General features: G+C 39.2%; 1 protein-coding gene across 4 annotated transcripts in view; it reads right to left on the bottom strand.

Annotated features, from left to right (window-relative positions):
• LOC111871582 (INO80 complex subunit D) overlaps positions 1-22,220 on the bottom strand; it is a 194,333-nt gene that overhangs the window by 145,551 nt on the left and 26,562 nt on the right. Inside the window, exon 11 of one of the 4 annotated variants that reach the window (XM_023864795.2) lies at positions 6,819-9,754. The exons of 2 other annotated variants lie outside the window; for them this stretch is intronic. In XM_023864795.2, the coding sequence (XP_023720563.1) occupies positions 9,741-9,754 (14 nt within the window). In that variant the 3' untranslated portion in view covers positions 6,819-9,740. Of the gene's footprint in view, positions 1-6,818; positions 9,755-9,811; positions 12,261-22,220 lie in introns of those variants that run through there. One more of the 4 variants, XM_023864794.2, reaches the window with a different exon arrangement.

Raw genomic sequence — 22,220 nt, 5'->3', positions numbered from 1 at the left:
ACTGTGGTGTGGTGTGTGAAAAACTTTTAGTGAACCGACACTCTGGGTAATTTTAACTATTTGTAATTATTTTAATTAACTGGAACGTGGCTATCTTGGACAAAGTGAAGTTTTGTGTGTTGGTGATTTCTTTTTCTACTATAAATGCCTCTGATGATGGCTCCGTGGTGAGCCGAAACATGTAAGGCAGGTGGTGACGAGGTGGAAAACTAAAAAAGTGTCACATTTGACGGAAGGAACTTGATTGTTGAAAATACGAATGTTTGCTTGTTCCCCTTATTGCTACCATCCCGTCACACTGCACTGCAGGGACTCGGCGTGAGGCAGACCGACTGCCACATGAACCTCATTTTTACGGAGATAATAAAACTTCTGGTAATTATTAAATTGGATATATAAGGACGGGTTAGTGTTCCAAATGATTATCACATGCACTTCCATCTATCAACGAGAAACGTTTGCAAGAACCCACACTGGACAGTGCCCTAAGCCAGTTGAATCCAGTCCACATCCTCATATACTATTTCGCTGGATCAATAATAATATTATTTTCCTCTGAAGCATAGGGATCACAATCAGTGTCTTCGATTGAGGATTTCCCGTAAAAAAATTTTGTATGCATTTCCAATTTCTCCCACATAAATCCCAATATGTGGTGGAAAGCAAAAAGCATAAATTATGGAGGTTTCGCTACGTAATTTTCTTCGTTCTGTTCCTTTTTCCCGATCTATCGCTTTTTGACTTTATAAATTAAATTAACTCGTAAAATTGAATTTGTCCCTGTGCTTAATTAATTAAGCACTAGGCCATGAAGTCGGATGGATGAGCGGACGTATAGCTCTACCAGTCTTGACCTCAGCATTAATTGGAGTTCAGTAGTTAGCTTCACGCCCCGACCGCTTTATTCCAAGGAAAGAGCCCTCGGTACCCATTGGATTGGAGACTGGGTAGGTCCCAGGACCGGTATCGACGTTGTGGGGAAGAGAAAAATCTCTTGCTCAATCCGGGAATCGAACCCCGGCCGTCAGCCCGTATCCCGTCAATAAACCGACTGAGGTATCCCGGCTCCGAAATTAATTCATTGTTGAATTAAATTATTTGTACAAGACTGCTACTGCTACCGCTACTGCTGCTGCTACTACTACTACTACTACTACTACTACTACTGCTACTGCTACTACTACTACTAGTATTAGTAGTAGTAGTAATAGTAGTAGTTATTATTACTATTATTAAATCGTTATTGTCTAAATGGTACTTGTTTTGATTTTGTCTTTGTGTGTATGTGTTCGTTTTATTTGTCCTTTCGTTTGTGATTATATTAACACTGGCATTTAGGCTGTTAAAACTGAATTGTTATTGTTATTATTATTATTATTATTATTATTATTATTATTGTGTGGTTATTGTCTATAAAACCGAAATTATCGGCCGTGAGGATTCGTTGCGCTGACCACGCAACACCCTCTATCCGCAAAAGTTGGCACTAACTTCGCGGACAAGCGGCGGTCGCTCGGTCGGTATAGTATGCTTGCGGACTAAAGGCGACGAAGTTTGTTTTGTTGTCTTTATGTTGTGTTTGTCCTTAATGTGATTACCAGTATCTACACTGTGCTGTGTCTGTAATTGGGCTTGTATCTGTTCACTCGGCAAAGAAGTGATAAAGAACTGAACTAAATTATTACTGACGAACAACGTTAATTGCAGGGCAACAAGCAGCCGCAGAACAATGGCCGGTCGTTCGCCCATTACACTGCTTATGACTGGTAAGTAACGGATTTAAATACCGAACAGCATCTCTTGACATGCGACGCAGTGTAGTCAGTCTTTAACCGTCACGGAGGTAGGCGATACCTCCATATTCAGTGTCGAAGTGCAAGCCAAGCACAAACCCAGCAAGAAACAGGCAGCGTGCAGGGCTGTTTCTACCAGACTACACGGTGTTACATCCCATAGTCACGGCCCTGAGAACCTCAGATTCAATAATTTGAATACGTACTATACAAACTACAAGAAATAACTCCCAAGTTGCTGGGCTCTGTTTTGAAGGCCGATATTCACTGAGCCGAAACAGACAAGCTTTGCGTATGGAGACCACACTACATTCAGTACTATCGCAGTATTCTGACGTACAGTTCCATTTGAAAAGTTGCTTTGAAACCGGTTTTCTTGTTAGAATATGTCATCTCTACAGCCTGGTTATGGGACCTTCACTCAAACAGTTAACTCTACAATACACCTCTTGCTCCACGAAGCTAAATAATACCCATTTGCTTGAAACTAAAAACATTTATAATTGTGGCGCTATGGCTAAGAAACTTGCTGGCTTCGTTCAGTCGTTTAAAGAAATTCCTGTCGTTATGGAAACCGAAGATTCATGAACATCGCCACGAAATCCAATTTTCTGTGCTATTCTGAGCCATTCATAAGTCCCGTTTCCCTAAGACGCAATGAGTAGAGGACAGACGAACCGGTAGTGAGTTTGCTTCAGGGAGGGTGTGAGGGAGGAGAGTAGGAGGGGGTGGGGCTATCCGTATAGCAACGACGGAAGGGGCGACAATAACCTTGTCTGCGTTCAACTTTCCTTCCTCCTGAGAACTCATTACACAAGATAACTGTTGGATAATACCACGTATGACATATTCTGAAAGACAGCAAGTAATCTGAGCCCAGCTAAACATACACAGTGAGCTGCGACAGCTCAGTCGGTATAGCGACTGGCTACGGGCTGGACGACAGAGTGGTCGGAGTTAGAGTCCCGGTAGGGTCAAGAATTTTCTCTTCTCCAAGTCGTCCAGACCGGCTCTGGGGCCTACCCAGCCTCCTACCCAATGGGTACCNGGGTGCCTCGCGGGGGGGGGGGGGGGGGAAACAACAGGGGCGTGAAACTGACCGCTCACCTCCAATAGTGCCGAGATAAAAAATGTGGGTCTATACATCCACTCCCCCGTACGCCTTCATGGCGTAGTACTTAATTCGTTTAGCGCAGGGGCAACTTTACCTTTATCTTACCCACATGTATTTTGTGAGTTCATTCAGTAAAAATCACAATGAGAAGAGAGTGTGGTCTTATTTTACGCGAATTTGAAATGGTGCGGTATAAAAAATATAATGCGCAAAGTTTGAAATAACGTGAATTCACTCCCCCCCCCCCATCAAAAGAAAATCGGTAAGGATCATGTATTTGTTCTTAAAATTTGCCTTGAATTATGCGAGGTCTTTCGGTTTTCATCCTCGCGTAAGACGCGACCACACTGTACGCGCTCTTCAGTCGCACTGCTGTGACTCATCGGGCCGAGCTGCTAGCTCATATGGCTCACGTCTGACACGACACCCCAGCAGCAACACTTTTCGGACGAGTCCATTATGAGGACGCGAAATGTATTTCTGCGCATCAGCCACGCGTTCTTGGTCATGCCTCTACCGTCTTTGTCTCCCAAGCAGTCCAGTCCCTGAGGTTGTGCAACATATTTTGGATTTGAGGTTCTCACGGCAGTACAAACAAACTCCGTGGTTTTAGTCCGCAAGCGAACTATGCTGACAGAGCGACCGACGCTTGTTTGTGCCACGTGGTCAGCGCAACGAATCCCCATGGCCATTAATTTCGGTTTTCTAGACCGGAGCTGTTACTTATCCATTCAAGTAGCTCCTCAATTATCCTCATGAGGCTGAGTGGACACCGTTCCAGACCCACTGCTTCTCAGAAAATCTGGTAGCGCCGAGAATCGAACTCTGATCATTAGACCACAGAGGCGGTATTCTCACAGCAGTGACTATCAAACGTATGTTCTGGGTTGTAACGCGGTGTAGTTTTGTAGAAGCCCATGCACTTTCTCGAGGAACCTATTGCTTTCTTCAAGGTCGAAAAGTAAGCCAAGCAAGAAACTAACAAGAAGCAAAAGGAGAGCAGCGGTGGAATTCTACCAGACTACACGGTGTTACAACCCAGGCGATCTCTGTCTCATTCTCCTTGATTCAGCCAATCAAATGTACTTCTCAGTATTCGTAACATTTGTTTACTTGTGTTTAACATTCTGGCACTTTCCTCCATTAAAAAACGAAGAAAAATCTTTTTGAAGAATCTTCGCGAACTAGCTGACGGTCCCTGTGAACCTGACCTGGGCCGCGATTTTAGTTTGAAAACCATTCTGATGGACGAAGATAAAAATGATTCTCCTAATGTAATTTTATTGTCCCGTTCTCCTTTTGAGTGTAGTGTAAGTAACATAACCTAAAATCTGCTTATAGCAGTATGGTGGAATCTAAAATCGCATGAGCAATAACACTACAGTGAGATTGTACTGCATGTAAATCTCAGACTTAAAACTGACCTCTTCATTCACTACAATATGTAAATTAAAACTCAAACTTTAAATTGAAGTATACGTACGCTTCTTCAGTGCTTTCAGTATGTGTGGATAATGAAATACTGCTTCCCTGACCACATTTCACCCGCCAATGTAAAACAAACCCAATGCACGAGGCAGGACGCGTTTCTTATAGTACGGAGTAATCTCTATTCCAATAGAATCACTCCGCAGTACATGGATCACATTGATCTGCTACTCACGCGAGTTCCAATCTAACTTCTTCAAAGATGGCGCGCGAGATCAAAAGAAACAGCTGACTGTTGATGTAGTGACACTGTTCACAAAGAGACCAGCATCAAATGAGTTTTAAAGTTAAACCGATGTTTTAATAACGATGGGTGGGTGGATATAAAGTTACGGCGAGAGAAAATTTTCCAGGAAGATCAGTTCTCAAGATGTTTCATTTGGTAGCCTCCACCAACCCCGCTATATAATGCATCACAATGTACATACCGATAATGAGGGCCGTAGAAAAATGNGGGGGGGGGGGAAGCATTTGAGTGGCCTTCTTTCATATTCCAGAAATCAGTGAACTGATTCCGATGAAATTTAGTACTGGAGTCTACATAATAGCTTCCTGCAGTCTACTTTTGTTTCATATGGAACTATTGGCACGTGATTTACTTACGAAGCTCACATAGAAACGTAGCGATTTTCTCAAAAAATGGCTCATCATAAAATTAACTTCTATATAATACACATACTTTATACCTCAATCACGCTTACTACATTTATTTTAAATATTTTTTATTCAATGAATATTTAATGAAATATGAGACAACGAACTTCGGAGTCTGTACATTACACTAAACAGCTTTGTAACTGCAATAAATTAACAAGACCAGGGAAGCATGGGAAAATGGCAAGGACCACCTTAGGACAACAAATGGAGTAGACCTTGTCTGCAAATTACCTACACATGGGTTCCAACACAGAAGAGATTCGTTAGGTCTGATTTAAATAGTACGATAACCAATTATAATCCTTCGTACTGCATTCTAAAATTACAAATTAATTGCGGTGGAATCGAGACAGTGGTATGGGACTAGACACATGGGGGGTCAACATTAACTTCGTAACATCATCACACGAGCTCAGATCGATGTGGCGTTTTGGCTACAGTCACAATATTTGGGTGGGGGGGAGCAGTGGGTGTACAGTAACATACTCACTCACTCACTTACTCATGGAGCTGAGCCCTTCTGGAGGAGCCGCCAATTGTGTAGCTACTCGAGAATTTTCCAGCATTTTATGGGACCTGCAGGTTCATTACCGTGTTCACAAAAGCCCTCCACTGGTCCCTATCCTGAGCCAGATCAATCCAATCCATCCCATTCTATCTCTCTAAGATCCATTTTAATATTGTCCACCACCTAAATCTTGGTCTCTCTCCTTCTGTCTTTCCCACCAATATCCTATATGCATTCCTCTTCTCCCCCATTTGTGCTACATGCCCTGCCCACCTCACCCTCCTTGACTTGATCATTCTAATTATACTTTGAGAAGAGTACAAGTTATGAAGCTCCTCATTATGTAGTTTACTCTGACCTCCTGTCACTTCATCTCTCTTCGATGCACATATTCTCCTTAGCATCCTGTTCTCAAAGTACAGTAATATACACTTGTTTTAATGTCTTCAGAACAGCGACTGGTGATTAGTTTTAACAACTGGCATTCAAACTTTTGATGTTCCAGTGTTAAACCATCAGTTCATTGTTAACTAGGTTTTTCCTTCCCAGTAAAATTAGAATGATCAAGTAAAGGAGGATGAGGTGGGAAGGACTGGGCATGAATGGGGGAGATGAGGAATGCATATAGGATATTGGTGGGAGAGCCAGAAGGAAAGAGACCACTGAGTAGACCAAAGCGTAGGTGGGTTGACAATATTATAATGGATCTTAGAGAGATAGGATGGGATGGTATGGACTGGATTGATCTGGCTCAGGATAGGGACCAGTGAAGGGCTCATGTGAACACGGTAATGAACCTTCGGGTTCCATAAAATGCTGGAAAATTCTTGAGTAGCTGCATGATTGGCAGCTCCTCGAGAAGGGCTGAGCTCCATGAGTGAGTAAGTAAGTAAGTAAGTAAGTAAAGCATGAGGCATTGTTGTCGACTGGTGTTTGTGCAGGACTGGTGCTCTGCTGTGTGTGCACGTGGTCTGTAACTCTAAGCTGCGATTCATGTGGACGCGAGTGTCAGGCGGCTTGCGGGACACGCAACTTCCGCACGTGCTGCTTCAACTATTTGCGGAAGCGCAGTAACAATGCAGGTGAAGAAGGTGACACTCCAGGTCTACGGCTCGAACTGCTTGTGGTGCCGGAACTGGCAGCCCGCTACTGGGACCCATCAGAAGACCCAGACACGAAGCCAGCCGAGGAACCACCGGCAGACCCACAGCCTGTTCCCCCACCTGGAGGCCGCATGCAACTGGTCTATAATGCCTAGTCCACGAGACGCTTCGCCATGAAAGGGTTACCGCAATTACTATGCCCAGAATGTGTTCTTCGTTCAAGACACAGAAATCCGATGAACAGTTGGTTTCATTTTTATTTTAGTCTGGTGTGTTCTAAATTTTGACAATTTAATCAGTCTGCCATCACATTGATATAAAACGTGAAACATAAAGCATAAGAGTGCATCTGGTTCAAACTGTCCTGTTGCAAGTCAACACAATGGTAGCATTGCTCTCATAACCGGTGACATACCTGTAACATAGGATTTTCGGCTATTAAACCTTTCTCAAATCACACTACATATACCTACAAAAGATTCGCTTATAGCTCATGTGTATTTGAAATGTGGCAATGGAATAATTTCCAAAGAGAACTGGCTTTCTTTCCTGATATATATACATACGGGCACATCTATGACAAACTATGAAAATTCATTAATAATGGTGTGTAAAGAGGCAACAGTTACTGAAAACTTTATTAAAACACAATGAAATAACATGCAGAAAATATATTTGAATACTATTCACGAATTGATAAGAACTTTCAGTGTCCTTCAGAGATAAAAAATCCAACTCCAGCCACAGATGTATAACAGCATCTGCACCTAACCTAACCCAACCACATATTCTACTCGTAAAATCTGAAACTTGTACGTCAAAATTATGTTTTTGTGTCACTGTAAAAAAGTATTAAGAGATTTGCAAGGTATGAAGCCTAATCCTGAACAGAACCAAGTTGTCACAATGTTATTATTCTGGTTGTCATGGTGGTAATCCTAGCTAAGATGGCATCATGATATTCCATTGTTAAGAATTTCTGAGTGCTATAAATATAACGCCTGAAAATGTAGCATGTACATATATTTCCATAATAAATACATAATGCTATATTTTCTAAAAAAATTATTAACAGTTTTGGTCTCTACATGTGGTTAATTAATTCAGTAACAAAATTAATTTTGAAGAGTCAACAATGTGTTTGAATTCTCTGGGTTTAATTTGTGAACGACACAACAAGAATTGTTACAGCAATAAAAACACTTCAACATTTGTATCTTAATCAGTAAATAACACAATCTTAAATATAATTTAATTCAACTGAAGGCATATAAAATGGTATATGAAGACTTCCTTGGGTGAAACTCATTCCATTGTGTGCTGCAGGCTGTCACTTCTCCACTAGCCCTGTATATTACTCGGAATCTTTGAGAAGTAGGACCAAACTGAGTAACTATTCATTACAATTTATACAAGATACATGCCATTTCCTTTCAGTGTTTCTGTGCCCACAACCTTTCAACTTTGTCCAGCAAACACTTGGCAAAACATTCCCTCTTACAAAATTCCATTACTGGCCTTCAGCTATTTCTGTCTTTCCTTCAGTTTCCAACAAATATATCTGAAAACAAGCGCATCATTTACTAAACAATCATGTATGTTTCGCTTCACAAATTAAGACCACATAATTGCTACCCCAGTGTTGGAAATTCACAATGGTACAGGCACAAAACAGACTAATGATGGTACACTGTTCTAATGGTACTACAGTCATATTAATTCTTGCTAGTTAATCCTGTTATTTACCACTAGTATAAAGCCCACCAATATTTCAACAAGAAATTGTTGTGGCTGCCAATATCGATATTAAATTTAAAGCATGAAGTCAGTAGAAAAATCACTTTCTTTCACATGCAACATTTTTCCTATAAAAACAAATGTAGAAAATTAAATCTCAGTGATTTAAAAGTTGTGTTATGACATTTACATCTCTAATAAGATTCTATACATGATATATAATGCTATACTATATAGAAACATACCGTCACAATTTCTGGAAAAGGTGAACGATACTGACTCATGCATAACTTCCAATGCCATTTATTACATTTTATGCTCATATTCATAACTAGTCATTAACATACATAACAGACTAGCAAGCTTTAGTTGTAGGTACTCATAAGTGTCTGCATTTGCAACGTTATTACTTTTGTTGGTTGTAACCTCTGTTCACTTCTCCACCTGCCCCTTCCAAATCAAGCAAGTATACTACTCCCCATCAATAATTCTACAATAGCCTATTCAAGGAACATTAACCAACTTTATACACAACATGAAATTACGCTGAAAAACTATACAACCGTCACAAATGCATGATCATGTATTAGATTTATTATGTACAGAAGTATTAAAAATTATAATTACTCATCTGTAAGTTGAAATTCTGCACATCTGTGCTACCTGAACCCTATTACATCTTTACGAAGCACAATATACCTTGCATCACATACTTGTGACAGGAAAAATTCAACACAGCTGAACTTTGAACCATGTCTGAAGTTTCAAATGCCACTGAAATTCCTGTGTTAAAATTCAGTTCTAAGCTTTTTACACCTGTAAGGGATGGGTGAAAAATAGTTATACAAAATCTGCCTTTGGAAATCTTAAACTTCAAACTCAAGACATTCACATAGATCCTCAATACAAACACATACAGCTCACACTTATCACAAATATATGGATGTGTCACAGCTCTAATGACTGAGCACTTGCTTCTCACCATGGTGGCCTAGGTTCAATTCCACTTTACTTCGCGTGGCACTTGTGGTGAACACAGTGGCAAGTTTTCTCCAAGTACTTCAGTTTCCTGCGTCAATTCTTATTCCATTAAATGCTCCCCGTTTCCTATCCTTTTTCCAAATCGCTGTTTCTCTTATTGCTACTGCTACAACCCAGACAACTGAGGTTCAACTCTACGCAAAACATTAAGAATTTTACTCCTCACTGCTTCCCGAAACGGCTTGATGTCCTGTGATAAGGTATCAGGGGATCCTTTCATGGAGCAAATGGGAGGAAGGACGTGAAGCTGACCACAATGTGTGTGGAGCCCTACTCCAGTCTCCCCCACAGCATGGTCCTCAGGTTTTGGGGCCTATTCAAAACAGAAGACAGGCCAATTTGATAAAAACATAACTTGCAAAGCACCAAAGTTCTTTCCTATAAAAATATATTTATATATATTACATACACATATACATGTTCTCTCACATCCAGTCTATAAGCCCCAATATGGGGGTTTGCAAACATTTACAGTATAGCAATGACAAATATACAGAACTACAGGTATACAACTACAATGACTAACACGTCCTTCGGTACCTAGTACTTCATTAACATTAGCAAAGATTACAAATAAATTTCAAATTCACAACAACTAAAACACTGTTAAGTTACTCTAATTTGTAGAAAGAACAAAAAACAAATCTAAATAACTGCTCAAGTCACTCCAGACACCAAAAATAATTTTCCCATAATTAACCCTCATACTCCATCTGGGCCATTTCTGACACATTGTTTTAACAGTTATAATGATCTGTAACTTCACAATATGATTACTGTGCTGAAGTTGCACTCTCCCTTCAGCAGTCACTACTCCACTTGAGTCTAATTACTTTTAAAAATTTTTGCAATGGAGAAGGCATACCTTGTACTGCCTGGTACGGGGTACATGTAAAATTTACAAATCTTGTTTCCTGCTAGAATGAAATGCAAGGAACACACATCTTGATCCTCTGAAGCCTGAAACTCATGTAAATAATGTATATAAATCTACTTCGTACATCACAGAAAACACTGCATTATGGGGACCAATCAGTTAATGCTGTTTCCAGAAATAATTGGTTAATTCTGGGAATTATACAAGACACATAAATGCACTGTGTAGGCAGAGTTTCTGAACGTTACAGCTGGTGGTACCACTAGTGACCACTGTGCTTTAAAGACTTAAATACATGTTAGAAATTACTGAAGAAACCATATACTGACACATTAGAAACAACTGCAATCTGAGGCAACATGATGTAGCATTTTCTAAATCTATAACATATGATATTAACATTACTTAACCCTGTCTATGCTAGATTCAATTTATGAAACAAATGCCTTAGTTTCTTTCTTCCCTACTGAAGGTACTTGTATCTGCTTATCAAAAATGGTGGAATATATTTTCACTGAAACTATGAAAACACCAAAGATTTCATTCAGAACATGGAAAGGGTTAATACAATATTCGTTAATATAATCTTCAAAAATATCAGCACTGCAGAAATAAAATTCAACCGTGTGATCCACCAGACCCCAGATAGATTCCATACATTTTTAAAGCAGGGTATGAGGGTTTGAACCTTCACATTTTCAACCAGAACAACTTACATATTGACACTCATTCACTGTACAGGTAATGGCCAGATAAAATTATTACAATGATTACCATATAAAGAATTAGTACTAACAACAAAGTCTGACTTCAGAGATACACAGACAGTGAACAGGACTTAATAACAAATGCATTATGTGTGGTTCACCTTTCCTAATGTTACATACTTTCCTAAACACTACAACAAATGTTAATGCCAATCATGGTAAGATTACTTAAAACTATGCTTACTAATTTAGCTCTGTTTGTTCAACTCCGCTGGACCACACCACAGACAAGGAAGCATCTGACGCATTTCCAAACCTGGGTCTTCTTGTAAAATTAATTTAACAAGCTGTTCACTGAGTTATTCTGTATTACAAAGTGCTTTGGAATTGAATAGTTAAACAACCTGAGTGTTCAAATGCTACAGACCTGGTAAGTACAGTGGTACCAATGCCAGAATCAACTGACAAGCAATACCAATTCAAACAACTAAATTACACTAAGTACTTTACAAAACAATTTTGAATGAAAACTAACAAAAGACGTGCTCTGAAGTATTCTCAGGTGATCAATCTTGTCAAAGTAGACTTAGTATCCAACATTTCTGAGACTGTTTGTCTCCATCATCAAAGGCTGTTGTGACATCAATCCCTGAAGAAGGAAACAGAGACAGTTTCCAAAATGTTGGATACTATCTATGTACTGACATGGCTGATTGCCAAAAGTCACTTCACTGCATACAGTCACTGTGAGAGCTAACAATCATACATAATCAAAGACATCTCTCACAAAACAGATAAGCTCCTCAGTTTAGTTATTTGTATTATACATGTGTCACCTACATTTGCTATTGCAAATAAAGTAACAGGTACCTCTGCTTGTTGTGAATTCTTTTTTTTTTTTCAGCATGCATTTTTCTTTACCATAATTACTCATCATTAGAATGATAACATCAACACTGCACATTAATGAGTTGTGACATGACTGTACACGGCCAAACATACTGAAATGTGACTCACACCTACTTGTATGGTTAAGAAATAGAAGTTATAAGGCAAATTATCATTTAATATAAACAGACCTCTGAAAATCAGAGCTGTGTTGTATTCAACAGTTGCCCACAGCTACAGAAGTAGTTGTTTACTGACACTTTGGTTTCGAGAGTTGTGTCCATCATGGCTGGCTGATCCTACCTCCATGGGACATCAAGAAGGGTGAAGATATTGCGACAAGTGAACTAGATATGGAAGAGACACAATATATCAGTACTACACAGACCTCAAGGGATGTGTGGATGCAGTTACCAATACATTCTGCAGAAATACAGGATTGACAATGCCCAAAGAAGAAATACAAAGGGACTTACAGCACAGTACTACCTAAAACATCTGGTTCTCACAGCGGTGAATATAAAGATTGCTGTTTTCTACGATGTGATGCCATGTAGTTTGGTAGAGAGGTGCCAACATTTCCATGCCTCAGAAGACTGCAATCTTACGTTTATTCTGATCATCACAAAACTCTGCAGTGTATAAAGGACTATTCATCATCACGACTTAGAAACAACAATGTGGAAAATCCAAAACGGCATCTGACATCTTATTAATAACTTAGTTTGCTAGGAACATAAGTTTATATGGCATATACGTACAATCCCTCTATCTGATTCTGCCACACGTAGGCCAACCACATTGGGTTTATTGATCACAGGCAATTTAATTACACTCTACCAACTTCTGTGGTTATTTAATATGAAATGTTAAAGACTGGGAAGCAAGCAGTTGTGACCTATCTCATGGTACTACACCAGCATCCATCTGGAGGGAGCAAAGCAAGCCAAGCCAACCTTAGAGAGGACAGCTGCTATCCCAGCCTAGATTCGAACCAGGCACCTCCAAAAGTAAGTCAGATGCATTATTATTGCTTGAGCCAACTTGCTTGTTTAGAATGATGACAATGCAAACTGTACAACTGTCTAATTTATTTCACTTCAGAATTTATTTAGGATGTCAACCTGCAAACAATATTACAGTATGCAAATCAATTCAGTAGCCCACATGGAAGAGTTAGATGCACATAGCCCAGTGACATGTGGGAAGCTCTCAGATGTTTGTACAGTCAGCAATCAAACTACTGGCTTCTACAAACTAGAGAACATAACATTTTGGAAATTGGATGTTTCCATCCTCAGATGAATGGGGAAGACTCCTACTCTGTTGGGTCCCTTAGACAGAGCTAACCTCAATCACTGGATCCTGAGGGTGGAAACAGATCCAGTTTCCAAAACGTTATATTCTCTGGCTTTTAGAATACAGGATGATGGACAGAGTCCAAAACCCCAATAATTCTGAGCATTATACACCATCGTCAAAACCCTTTAGAATCTAGTCATCTACCAAGTTCTCCAGACATTTTTAAGTATTCAAATGTATTACCAAAACCTACAGCTAATATGCACTGAGCATTATACAAACAAAATGGAAGTCCACATGTGCATTTCTGATTTGTTAAGAGGATGTGTTCAGTATTTACCAAAAGTACAAATCTAGTGTTAAGATCACAGCCTTCTGGGATGCGATGCTGTATATTCTGAGAGTAGGCATCAAGAGTCTGCATGAAACTGCCGCCTCCATATTCACAATACAAATGAGGTACAACCAAGCAAAGTGAAGTACACTCATCATGAGATTTACAACCATCTGGCACAATATAATGCTTACTTATAATGCACTGTCACTTTCACAGCCACTGGTGAAGTGCAGTGACTTGAAAAAGTGTATTGTGGGGCACAACTAGGCATGTAATTAAAAACACTACTAAATTTTGTGAGTAATGGTCTTACAATTCCTAAGTAAAGCAATCTTAAATTTAAATCACACTGCTCAGATTAATAAGTAACATATTTTTGTGTTTCAGTTGCCATACGATAGAAAATAGAATTTTATTTCTTGCTCTTCAAAATCCTTGATCATATGGCCATCATCCAAGGCTGGCTCAATGCTTTGCCAGGTTTCACTAACGTTCCAAAGCAAACCACAATCTGCATGATGCCTCGTCCCAGCAGACCACAACATTTGCCACTATGAGAACCTCAAATCTCTATACAATGCAAAGTGGATGCCTAATAAATAAGGTTTGAAAAGAACACTAATACCAAAGCATACTATGGAACATTCATCAATAGTGATGACAAGGAACGTTAAAAATACACAAGTTTAGTGCCAGGGTTACCACAAATATAAAACGCAATAAATACAAAGTGTTATTTGTTAAATCAGTCATTATTCAGCAACTAGTCCTTCTGCAATCACACATATTTTTCACATTTCATCTAGGTTATGTTCAGTTAATAATATTCATATAAATAACAATACTTTAAATTACAGTGCTGTAACAAGAACCAGTATTAAAATGGCAGCCTGAAATTATATATACATGTGAGTATGCTGGAACATAATAAACTTTCACTGACACATACATATTGGACACTGTCTATTGTCTCATTTTGGTTAAAGAAAAACCTGTGGACGAACTTTTCCATTGTACAAACTGAAGGCAGAATTACACATGCCCAGCACTGAACACTTTATCAGCCATCAGTATACCTCAAATAGAGAGTAGTCCTGGCTTCTGTGAAGTGCATTCAACAAACACACAAACTCTCTCCAGAAATGTTCAATATCTCTGAAGACTCAAGTTTATCTAAATATTGTTCAAAAGTGTCTAGCACATGGAAAACACTGCATCCCCATAACAATGAGCAGCTGGTTAATGCTGTTCATGGAAACAATCTCTGTTTGTCATGAGAACTATACAAAATATGTGACTACATTATGTGGGTGGAATGAAGGTTCTAATATCAAGGCAAGTAAGTGGTACATATAGTAACCATTGTGCTTTAAAGGGTTAAAACCTTCATGTCTGTGTAGTCTGTAGTAATTTCTTCTCTTTACAAAATACAAATCACTTCCCTGATTCAAAATGTTAAAAATTCAATAACCTGTCTTCCAAAAGCCACTTTCAATACATTATAAACACCTCCTACACCTTTCCATTTCAAAACTTGTCACTTCCCATCATAACAGGGGAACTGTTGCATGGCTCTGCACAATTAACACAGAAAGCAATAGATATATCCACCCATCCGTCTAGTACTGCATGAGTTCAACTAAATCTGGTACCAGGGGTTTACATGTTGCCACATACATTTAACTTTGGTTGATACTGGTCCAATATGAGACAGGTAGCTCAGCCAATATAATGATTAGGCTATAAGTTGGATGACTGAAGGATCTGGGTTTGATTCCCAGTGGGGCTGTGATGTTTCTATTCACCTCTGCATCTAGGCCACCTTCGAGGCTCAGCCACCATCCTATACAACAACCAGAATCTGGCACTGATCATCCCCCTGCAAACATCTGGTGTCACAGGTTAAGGGAGACTGAAGCTGTACCTCCATAAGAAGGCCAAGGCAGTGACATTCATCATTTGCCTCTGATTGGTCTTGTATATGAATGTTTATTACACGAAGCTGAAATCTAATTCTATGAGTTCTTTTTCTCAAAATTAATAAACAGAAGGGAATGAAGAAATATTTTCTGAGTTCAGTGTTGTATTTTTGCAATAATATTTGTATCTGTAACAAACAACACATGAAAATCAATGCAAATATATAAAAATAGCAAATGCACTGGAAATCAGGTGGTCACTTGAGTATACTTGTAGTCTGCTACTGCTTACGCTAAGTGCAAATGCTTCCGATGAAGATGTGTAACTATAGACATGGCTATTATTTTGGGTACTGTCCATCATCTTGGGGGTTTCCTCTTTCGCTTAACAATGCTTTGGAACATGAACCTAACGATTATCATGCATAAAGAAAGGAGAGATTCCTAGTCAGTTGGGCCTGTTAGGTCCAGTGATCATAACTAGGCCTTTCTAACGGGTTCAACTCAGTTACGAATCCTTGTTCCCCTACATCTCCTGACAGGTACAGACACTTACCGGAACGCTGTGTTTCTGAAAACATCAGATGATGAGCAATGTACAAAATTACAATCATGTTTATCCTTCTAGGCTTTTTTCTTCCTGTACTACAATACCCATGTAATGTTGACACATAAGTACAATAGGACAATTACTTCAATGCCAATCTGAGTACATACTCAAGGTATGTAATGTCTGGACTGTGTAAGCCTGACAGAGCCTGTTCAAGGCCTCAAGAAGCCCTATCCTACAGACAAGGCCCCTACTGAATATTTTTGAAGAAAATACTGTACAATGAATGGGCATGTGGTAGCGTAGTTGGTTGAGGCACTATGCTACAAGCCGGAAGGTCACGGGTTCAAGCCCCGATGAGGTCATTGGATTTTTTTCAATTAACCTAATCCTTCCACCTGCACTATGGCCCTGGGGTCGACTCAGCCTCTAACACAAATGAGTACCAGGAATTAATTACATCATTTTCCTGGGGAGTAAAGCGTGGCCAGCGCATAAGGCTGACAACCTTACCGCCATCTGTGAGCCTATTGTCTAGATAACGTGGGACTCTCAACGTCTCACAACCCTATGGGCCTTCATGGCCTGTTACGGGGATAGCTTTACTTTTTATGAATGGGTAGATTTCTCCACAACAGAAGACAATTCAACAAAAGAGTATGAAGGGATGATGCTACAAAGAAAAGCCATATCTTCTCAAAAAGAAATGCAATTCATTACCAATAGATGTTAATTTAAATGTGGGTACAGACGAAATGTGTACTGTCATGCAAATACGTTGCTTGGCAAGAAACAGCAAGTTGCACTGCAAGGAGCAATACCATCTCCCAATTTGTTTTTATCAAAGCTGCTCCTCTGCATCCAGTGAGGTGCAGTTAGCCCTTTATTATCTTCTAGGTTTGTCTTGTGGGTGATATTTCTCATTTTCTATTGTAGGCCATTTTATGACAGTCAATGCCTTGACTATAAAACATTGAATGGTAGGATAACAGATGAAGTCATCATGGCATAACTGAGGTACAATCCCAAACATTTGCCTGGAATGACTGAGGAAAATTACAAAATACTTCAGTCAGCATAGCTCATGTCTTGGCCAAGATTTGAACATAGCAGCCCCCATTTCCCCCCCCCCCCAAAAAAAAATGAGTCAAGAGCAGTATCACTACAACTCGCTGCATGTTTCATTAGTATCCAGAGGCATTTCAGACTGAGCTTTATTTGCCTTACAGGAGTTCCATATTCAAACTGATCAGAAAGGGGAACATAAAGTTTCACTCTCAGAACATGTCAACCAAAATAGATTCAGGAACACAGATCTGAAGAATGTAAAGTGGTTTCATTGCATTCTAAACATGACTTAAGTACTCGAGACTTTGTGTTCTACATATAAATTTCACGGTCACACGAACTTGATTCTTGTTAATCATTGGCTAAATACCATAAAATATATTAACACAAGAATCCTTCTTTTGTACACATATTTTTCTGTTTTAAATGCAACTTATTATCTGGTCACCCTTCTTCCTCACTGCATGTTTCAGCTGCATACAGCCATCATCAGGCATTGTCTGTCTATCTTAAATTGTTGCACTCTATGTCAAAGTTATTTATTACACGTGAATGTGATATTTCCTAATTAAAATGAATTAGCCTTTTTAAAATATATTTGCTTGAGAGTATTTCTCATTGTTGATGTTGTTAATTAACTTCAATTTTAATTCCAAGCTTAATTAATTTTACTTACGAAATATCACGTTCACATGCAGTATATATGGCTTTTACATAGAGTGCAACAACTTTAGCAAAAGAGACAGCATCAGATGATGGCCGTATACCGCTCAAACGTGTAGCGAGGAAGAAGGGTGACTAGACAAGAAGTTGCATTTAAAACAGAAATATGTGTTTATAAAAGATCCATTAATGCAACAGGATGATTAAATGCAATATTACAAAAATCCTTCGATATGCAGATACGGTGACTTCAAAACTGTAACATATATGCAGTGACATTAACAACCATGATTCTGTGTACATCATTTTTTTTGCTAGTGGGGTGGGACTAAGTCCCTTGTACTGCGGCCACTTCTGGCCTGTTGTACCAGTCTGTATACATCTTATTCAGACGTAATTACAAAATTCTGTTGGGCACTGACCATCATCTTGGTTAAATTAAAATTATATACTGTACAGGAAGCTGGACCATCTCCTGTCATCAATTATAAAAATGAGAATGATCCTAGTCAATTGGCTCCAAACCAAGCTTTTGAAATACAAATATGTATAATTTTAAGTTACCTAGAACAAACGACAGTGTCCAAAACAATTTTATAATTAACAAAAGATGACTGTAACAAACCTTCAGAGGATCATTACTTACTTATGGAGATATGATACAAACACTACAATCCACACATCTCACCTCTGCGGGTAATCATGCAGTCAATGTACGTAGGTCATTTCAGAAATAATGCGCACAATTTTTTGTTTATGTCCATGTTTATTTTTTTTATATCTCTTTACAGTCCTTCAATATAGTCCCCCTGCTTCTCAATGACCTAGTCCCAACGTGTGGGAAGCTTTACTATTCCATCCAGAACAGCATCTTTGTTTATCTGTCAAAGTCTCGGGTACTGCAGCAGAAAGTTCTTCCAGAGAGGGAAAACGACGGCCTCGCATAAGTTGTTTCAACTTTGGGAATAAGTCGAAGTCTGGTGGACTCATGTCCGGGCTGTAGGGAGCATGAGGCAACACCTCCCAACCGTATTGGCGCAGCTTTTCCGTTACGACATTCCTGATGTGTGGGCAAGCGTTGTCATGGAGAATGATTGGCACTCAATGCGACAAGCGGAGGCCTGTATTCAGGCAGGAGGTCACTTTGAACATTTCTTCTGACACGTGACCAGAGTGTTCCAGCTGGCATTACAGACATATTCAATGTAACAGTGCAACAGTGCTGGGTGTCTGATTGCACTAACATTATTAAGAGGTCGGATAACTCTGTAATTATGCATTTCCGGAACCATGTTGTCATACACTTTTTTTCTTCTCTCTACGTGAGGAGTCCAATCCTGAAGTTTTGCCGTTGAGTTTTGATACACCCTGTATATTGTGCACAATTTTAAATGGTTAAATGGAAAAAAAATACATCACTTGCACAAAATTTAATGAACATTTCTACTTATGTGAAGATCTCTCCCTTCTGATCTGTTGTTTTTGTTGTGTATTATGGCAGAAAACTACAAACATTTTGGAGAAACCTGCTGCCTCCATCTTCAGGGCAGAATACCAGCTCTCTTCTGACAACAGCAGTCTTCATAGTCACCCCCATGAGAACCTCAGACCTCTCCTACTTATCTATTTGTGGTCTATTTAATAATGCTGCCAGTAGCTCAGGCTACGAGATTCTTTTCAGCCATTACTGCAGCATCACTAATTACATTGGGCTGAAGACAAAAATAACCGCTGTATGGAAAGCATGTACCTTAACACTGTGCCATGCAATCCACGCCTGTCTTGAGTCCCCAAACTCATGATAATTACCATATTCAGCTTTGATGTTTGGCCACCCCTGCTATATAGCACAAATGATAAGATTATCAGTGAATGATGAATTGTAAAGGATATGGAAGGAGGCAGCTGTGGCCCAATTTGAAGTATTATCCTGGCAGTTGTGTAGGACTGAGTAAAGTCTCTAAAATCGTCAGTCATGATGGTACCCCAGCCAAGACACAAACAGGACACCTCCTGAATGCAAGTCACAAGAGTTACTGCTCAAACCAACTTGCTATATAACACCACGCAGCCCTATATCCATTTGCTTGGAAGAACTGAGGAAAACCAAAATAAACCTCAGACTCCAAGCCAAGGTTTGAGCGCAGAACATCCCAAAGATGAAGGCATTTTTTTTTATTGTTATTATTGCTAGTGGGTTGGGACTAAGTCCCCTGTACTGTGGCCACTTCTGGCCTATTGTACCAGCCCCAGATGATAGGTGACGGTGATTATGGAGCAACTGGTGGAATGAAGATTGGCAGGGGAAACCGAAGTACTCGGAGAAAACCTGCCCCATGCCACTTTGTCCACCACAAATCCCACTTGACCAGACCCAGGATCAAACCCGGGCCGCTGCAACGGGAAGCCAGGAACTAACCGCTTGAGCTATGGCATGGACCTTAAGATGAAGGCATGGTATATATATATGTGACCATAATATTCAGTAAACAATTTCTAAATATAGCAAATAATCAAAGTGTTAACTTTTTTCTTTTTGGAAATCTTTCATTCAACATTTTCTCTGTGTCAGTTTTTACTAAGTTAATGCAGGTAACACATTAAGCTTACCAGCTGTATTCACAAGAACCTTTGCTATTGGCAGAACTGCATCATCAGGTTCATTGCACTTCCCGATAATTTTAATAAATTTCATTTTCAGTTATGGCAGCTTTAGTAAAGCACCCAAAAGAATGAAGTGCATGAATGTTTCAAAAGGCATCTGGAGAAACAAAAGCAAACTGCATCTGCTTGAAAAAATCCTTCCAATTGTAAAGATTACTGTCCTCTGGGTGAGACACCCTGTAATCTGGCAGGAAATTACTGACATTTCAGCAGAACATGCTGCCCCCAAAATGTTAGTAACCCCAGAAGACAGTCACCTTCACACTCACTGCAAAGGCATCTCCCATCTTTGGATCATACCAATGACTACTTTAACATTATAACTGCTTTAAACTGTAAAACAGTTGACTGTAACAAATTCAGGAAAAAGGATAAGCAGCTTTCACTGCTAATCTCCTTTCTGCTAGCAAAAGTTAATTCATTATATTCCATACCAATTCAGATTTATGCCACCCAGAAATTTCTGGGTTAACCTGTAACTTTTATAATAAAATGAACACTAATTGTGAGGAAATAGATTCATATAGATAACACAGGGTAAGGCCAAATGATGTTTTCCTTTTTGGATATTTATTGTGCAGCAGTAAACTGAGATACAACATTTGAGCAGTCACACATTAACACAGAATGTTACAGTTTCAAATAAATTCATGTGTGCATACAAATGCAACAATTTTCTACCATGAGCATTGGAACCAAATGCACGTAACTGGTGCAACAACTCTACTCAATGGAGTTCAGAGTTGATTCTCTTTGTATTTATGCATGGTATAAAACAGTTCTGTAAGACAGGTTCATGTAAAGTAAAAAGTTCCATTTGACCATCTGTTTTGGGGGTCACAGTGGAAAGATTCACCAGTCCCTCATTAGAAGTCAACAGAAGCCAATGGCACACATATCAAGTGTTATAAGTGGTCAAAGAAAACACTGACAGCTGCAGTTTAACATCTGAATGTTCGGATCTTGTATCCTTACAGACTGCTTCATATTAAATTTCTAAAAAGGAAAAGATTGTTTGTGATCACCCTGTACATAGTAGTAGTTCAGTTCTACTGCACAGAAAACAATGCAGCTCTGTTACAAAAACTAGTCAGTTATCTCTGTTCATGCAGATAAGCAGTGATAATTCCGATAATCACACAAAGCAAACGTACAATGTGCAGGTAAAATGTAGAGTTTGTTAATGTGAAAGTTTGTATTACATAGAACAACTGAGATGTGATATCACAGTGACATTAAGTGCTGCACTATAAACAACTGTTTACACTTCAACCATTGTTCTTGTTCTTCCACATTGAGTTTATTCCATTATCAGAGCGTGAAACCACATTCCATGCAGGTTTTCTATCTCAACTAACTCACAAAACTCATTTAATGTACGCTATACCACAGAACATTTCATGTCCTCATGGCAGTGAATATAAAAAGATTATGGTCTTGTGGGATGCGATGCCATGTAGTTTGGTAGAAAGGTACAAATGTTTCAGAAAAAAACCTGCTGCTGAATCATGGTGACAGGTTCCATATTCACAGTTTGTACCCTGAAGATGGAGGCAGCAGGTTCCCTTCAATTGTTCCTATGTACCGAACTACACAGCCTCACACCCCAATAGAGCACACTTAATATTTTTATCAGTACAGTCAAACCCCTATTTAATGTTATCTAACTTAATGTTATCCTTCACTTAACAATCAGTTTCAATGATTCCAAGTCAATAATTTCACTGTCATATTTTCCACATTTAAGATTTTCAAATGTTTAGTTTTCAAATCCATTGGTCCCCCATGCAAAAAAAAACCTTAC

This window comes from Cryptotermes secundus, unplaced genomic scaffold (assembly GCF_002891405.2).
Source record: "Cryptotermes secundus unplaced genomic scaffold, Csec_1.0 scaffold1876, whole genome shotgun sequence".
Lineage (NCBI taxonomy): Eukaryota > Metazoa > Arthropoda > Insecta > Blattodea > Kalotermitidae > Cryptotermes > Cryptotermes secundus.
Note: the sequence above shows the minus strand (reverse complement) of the source record. Positions and strands in the feature narration are given on the sequence as shown.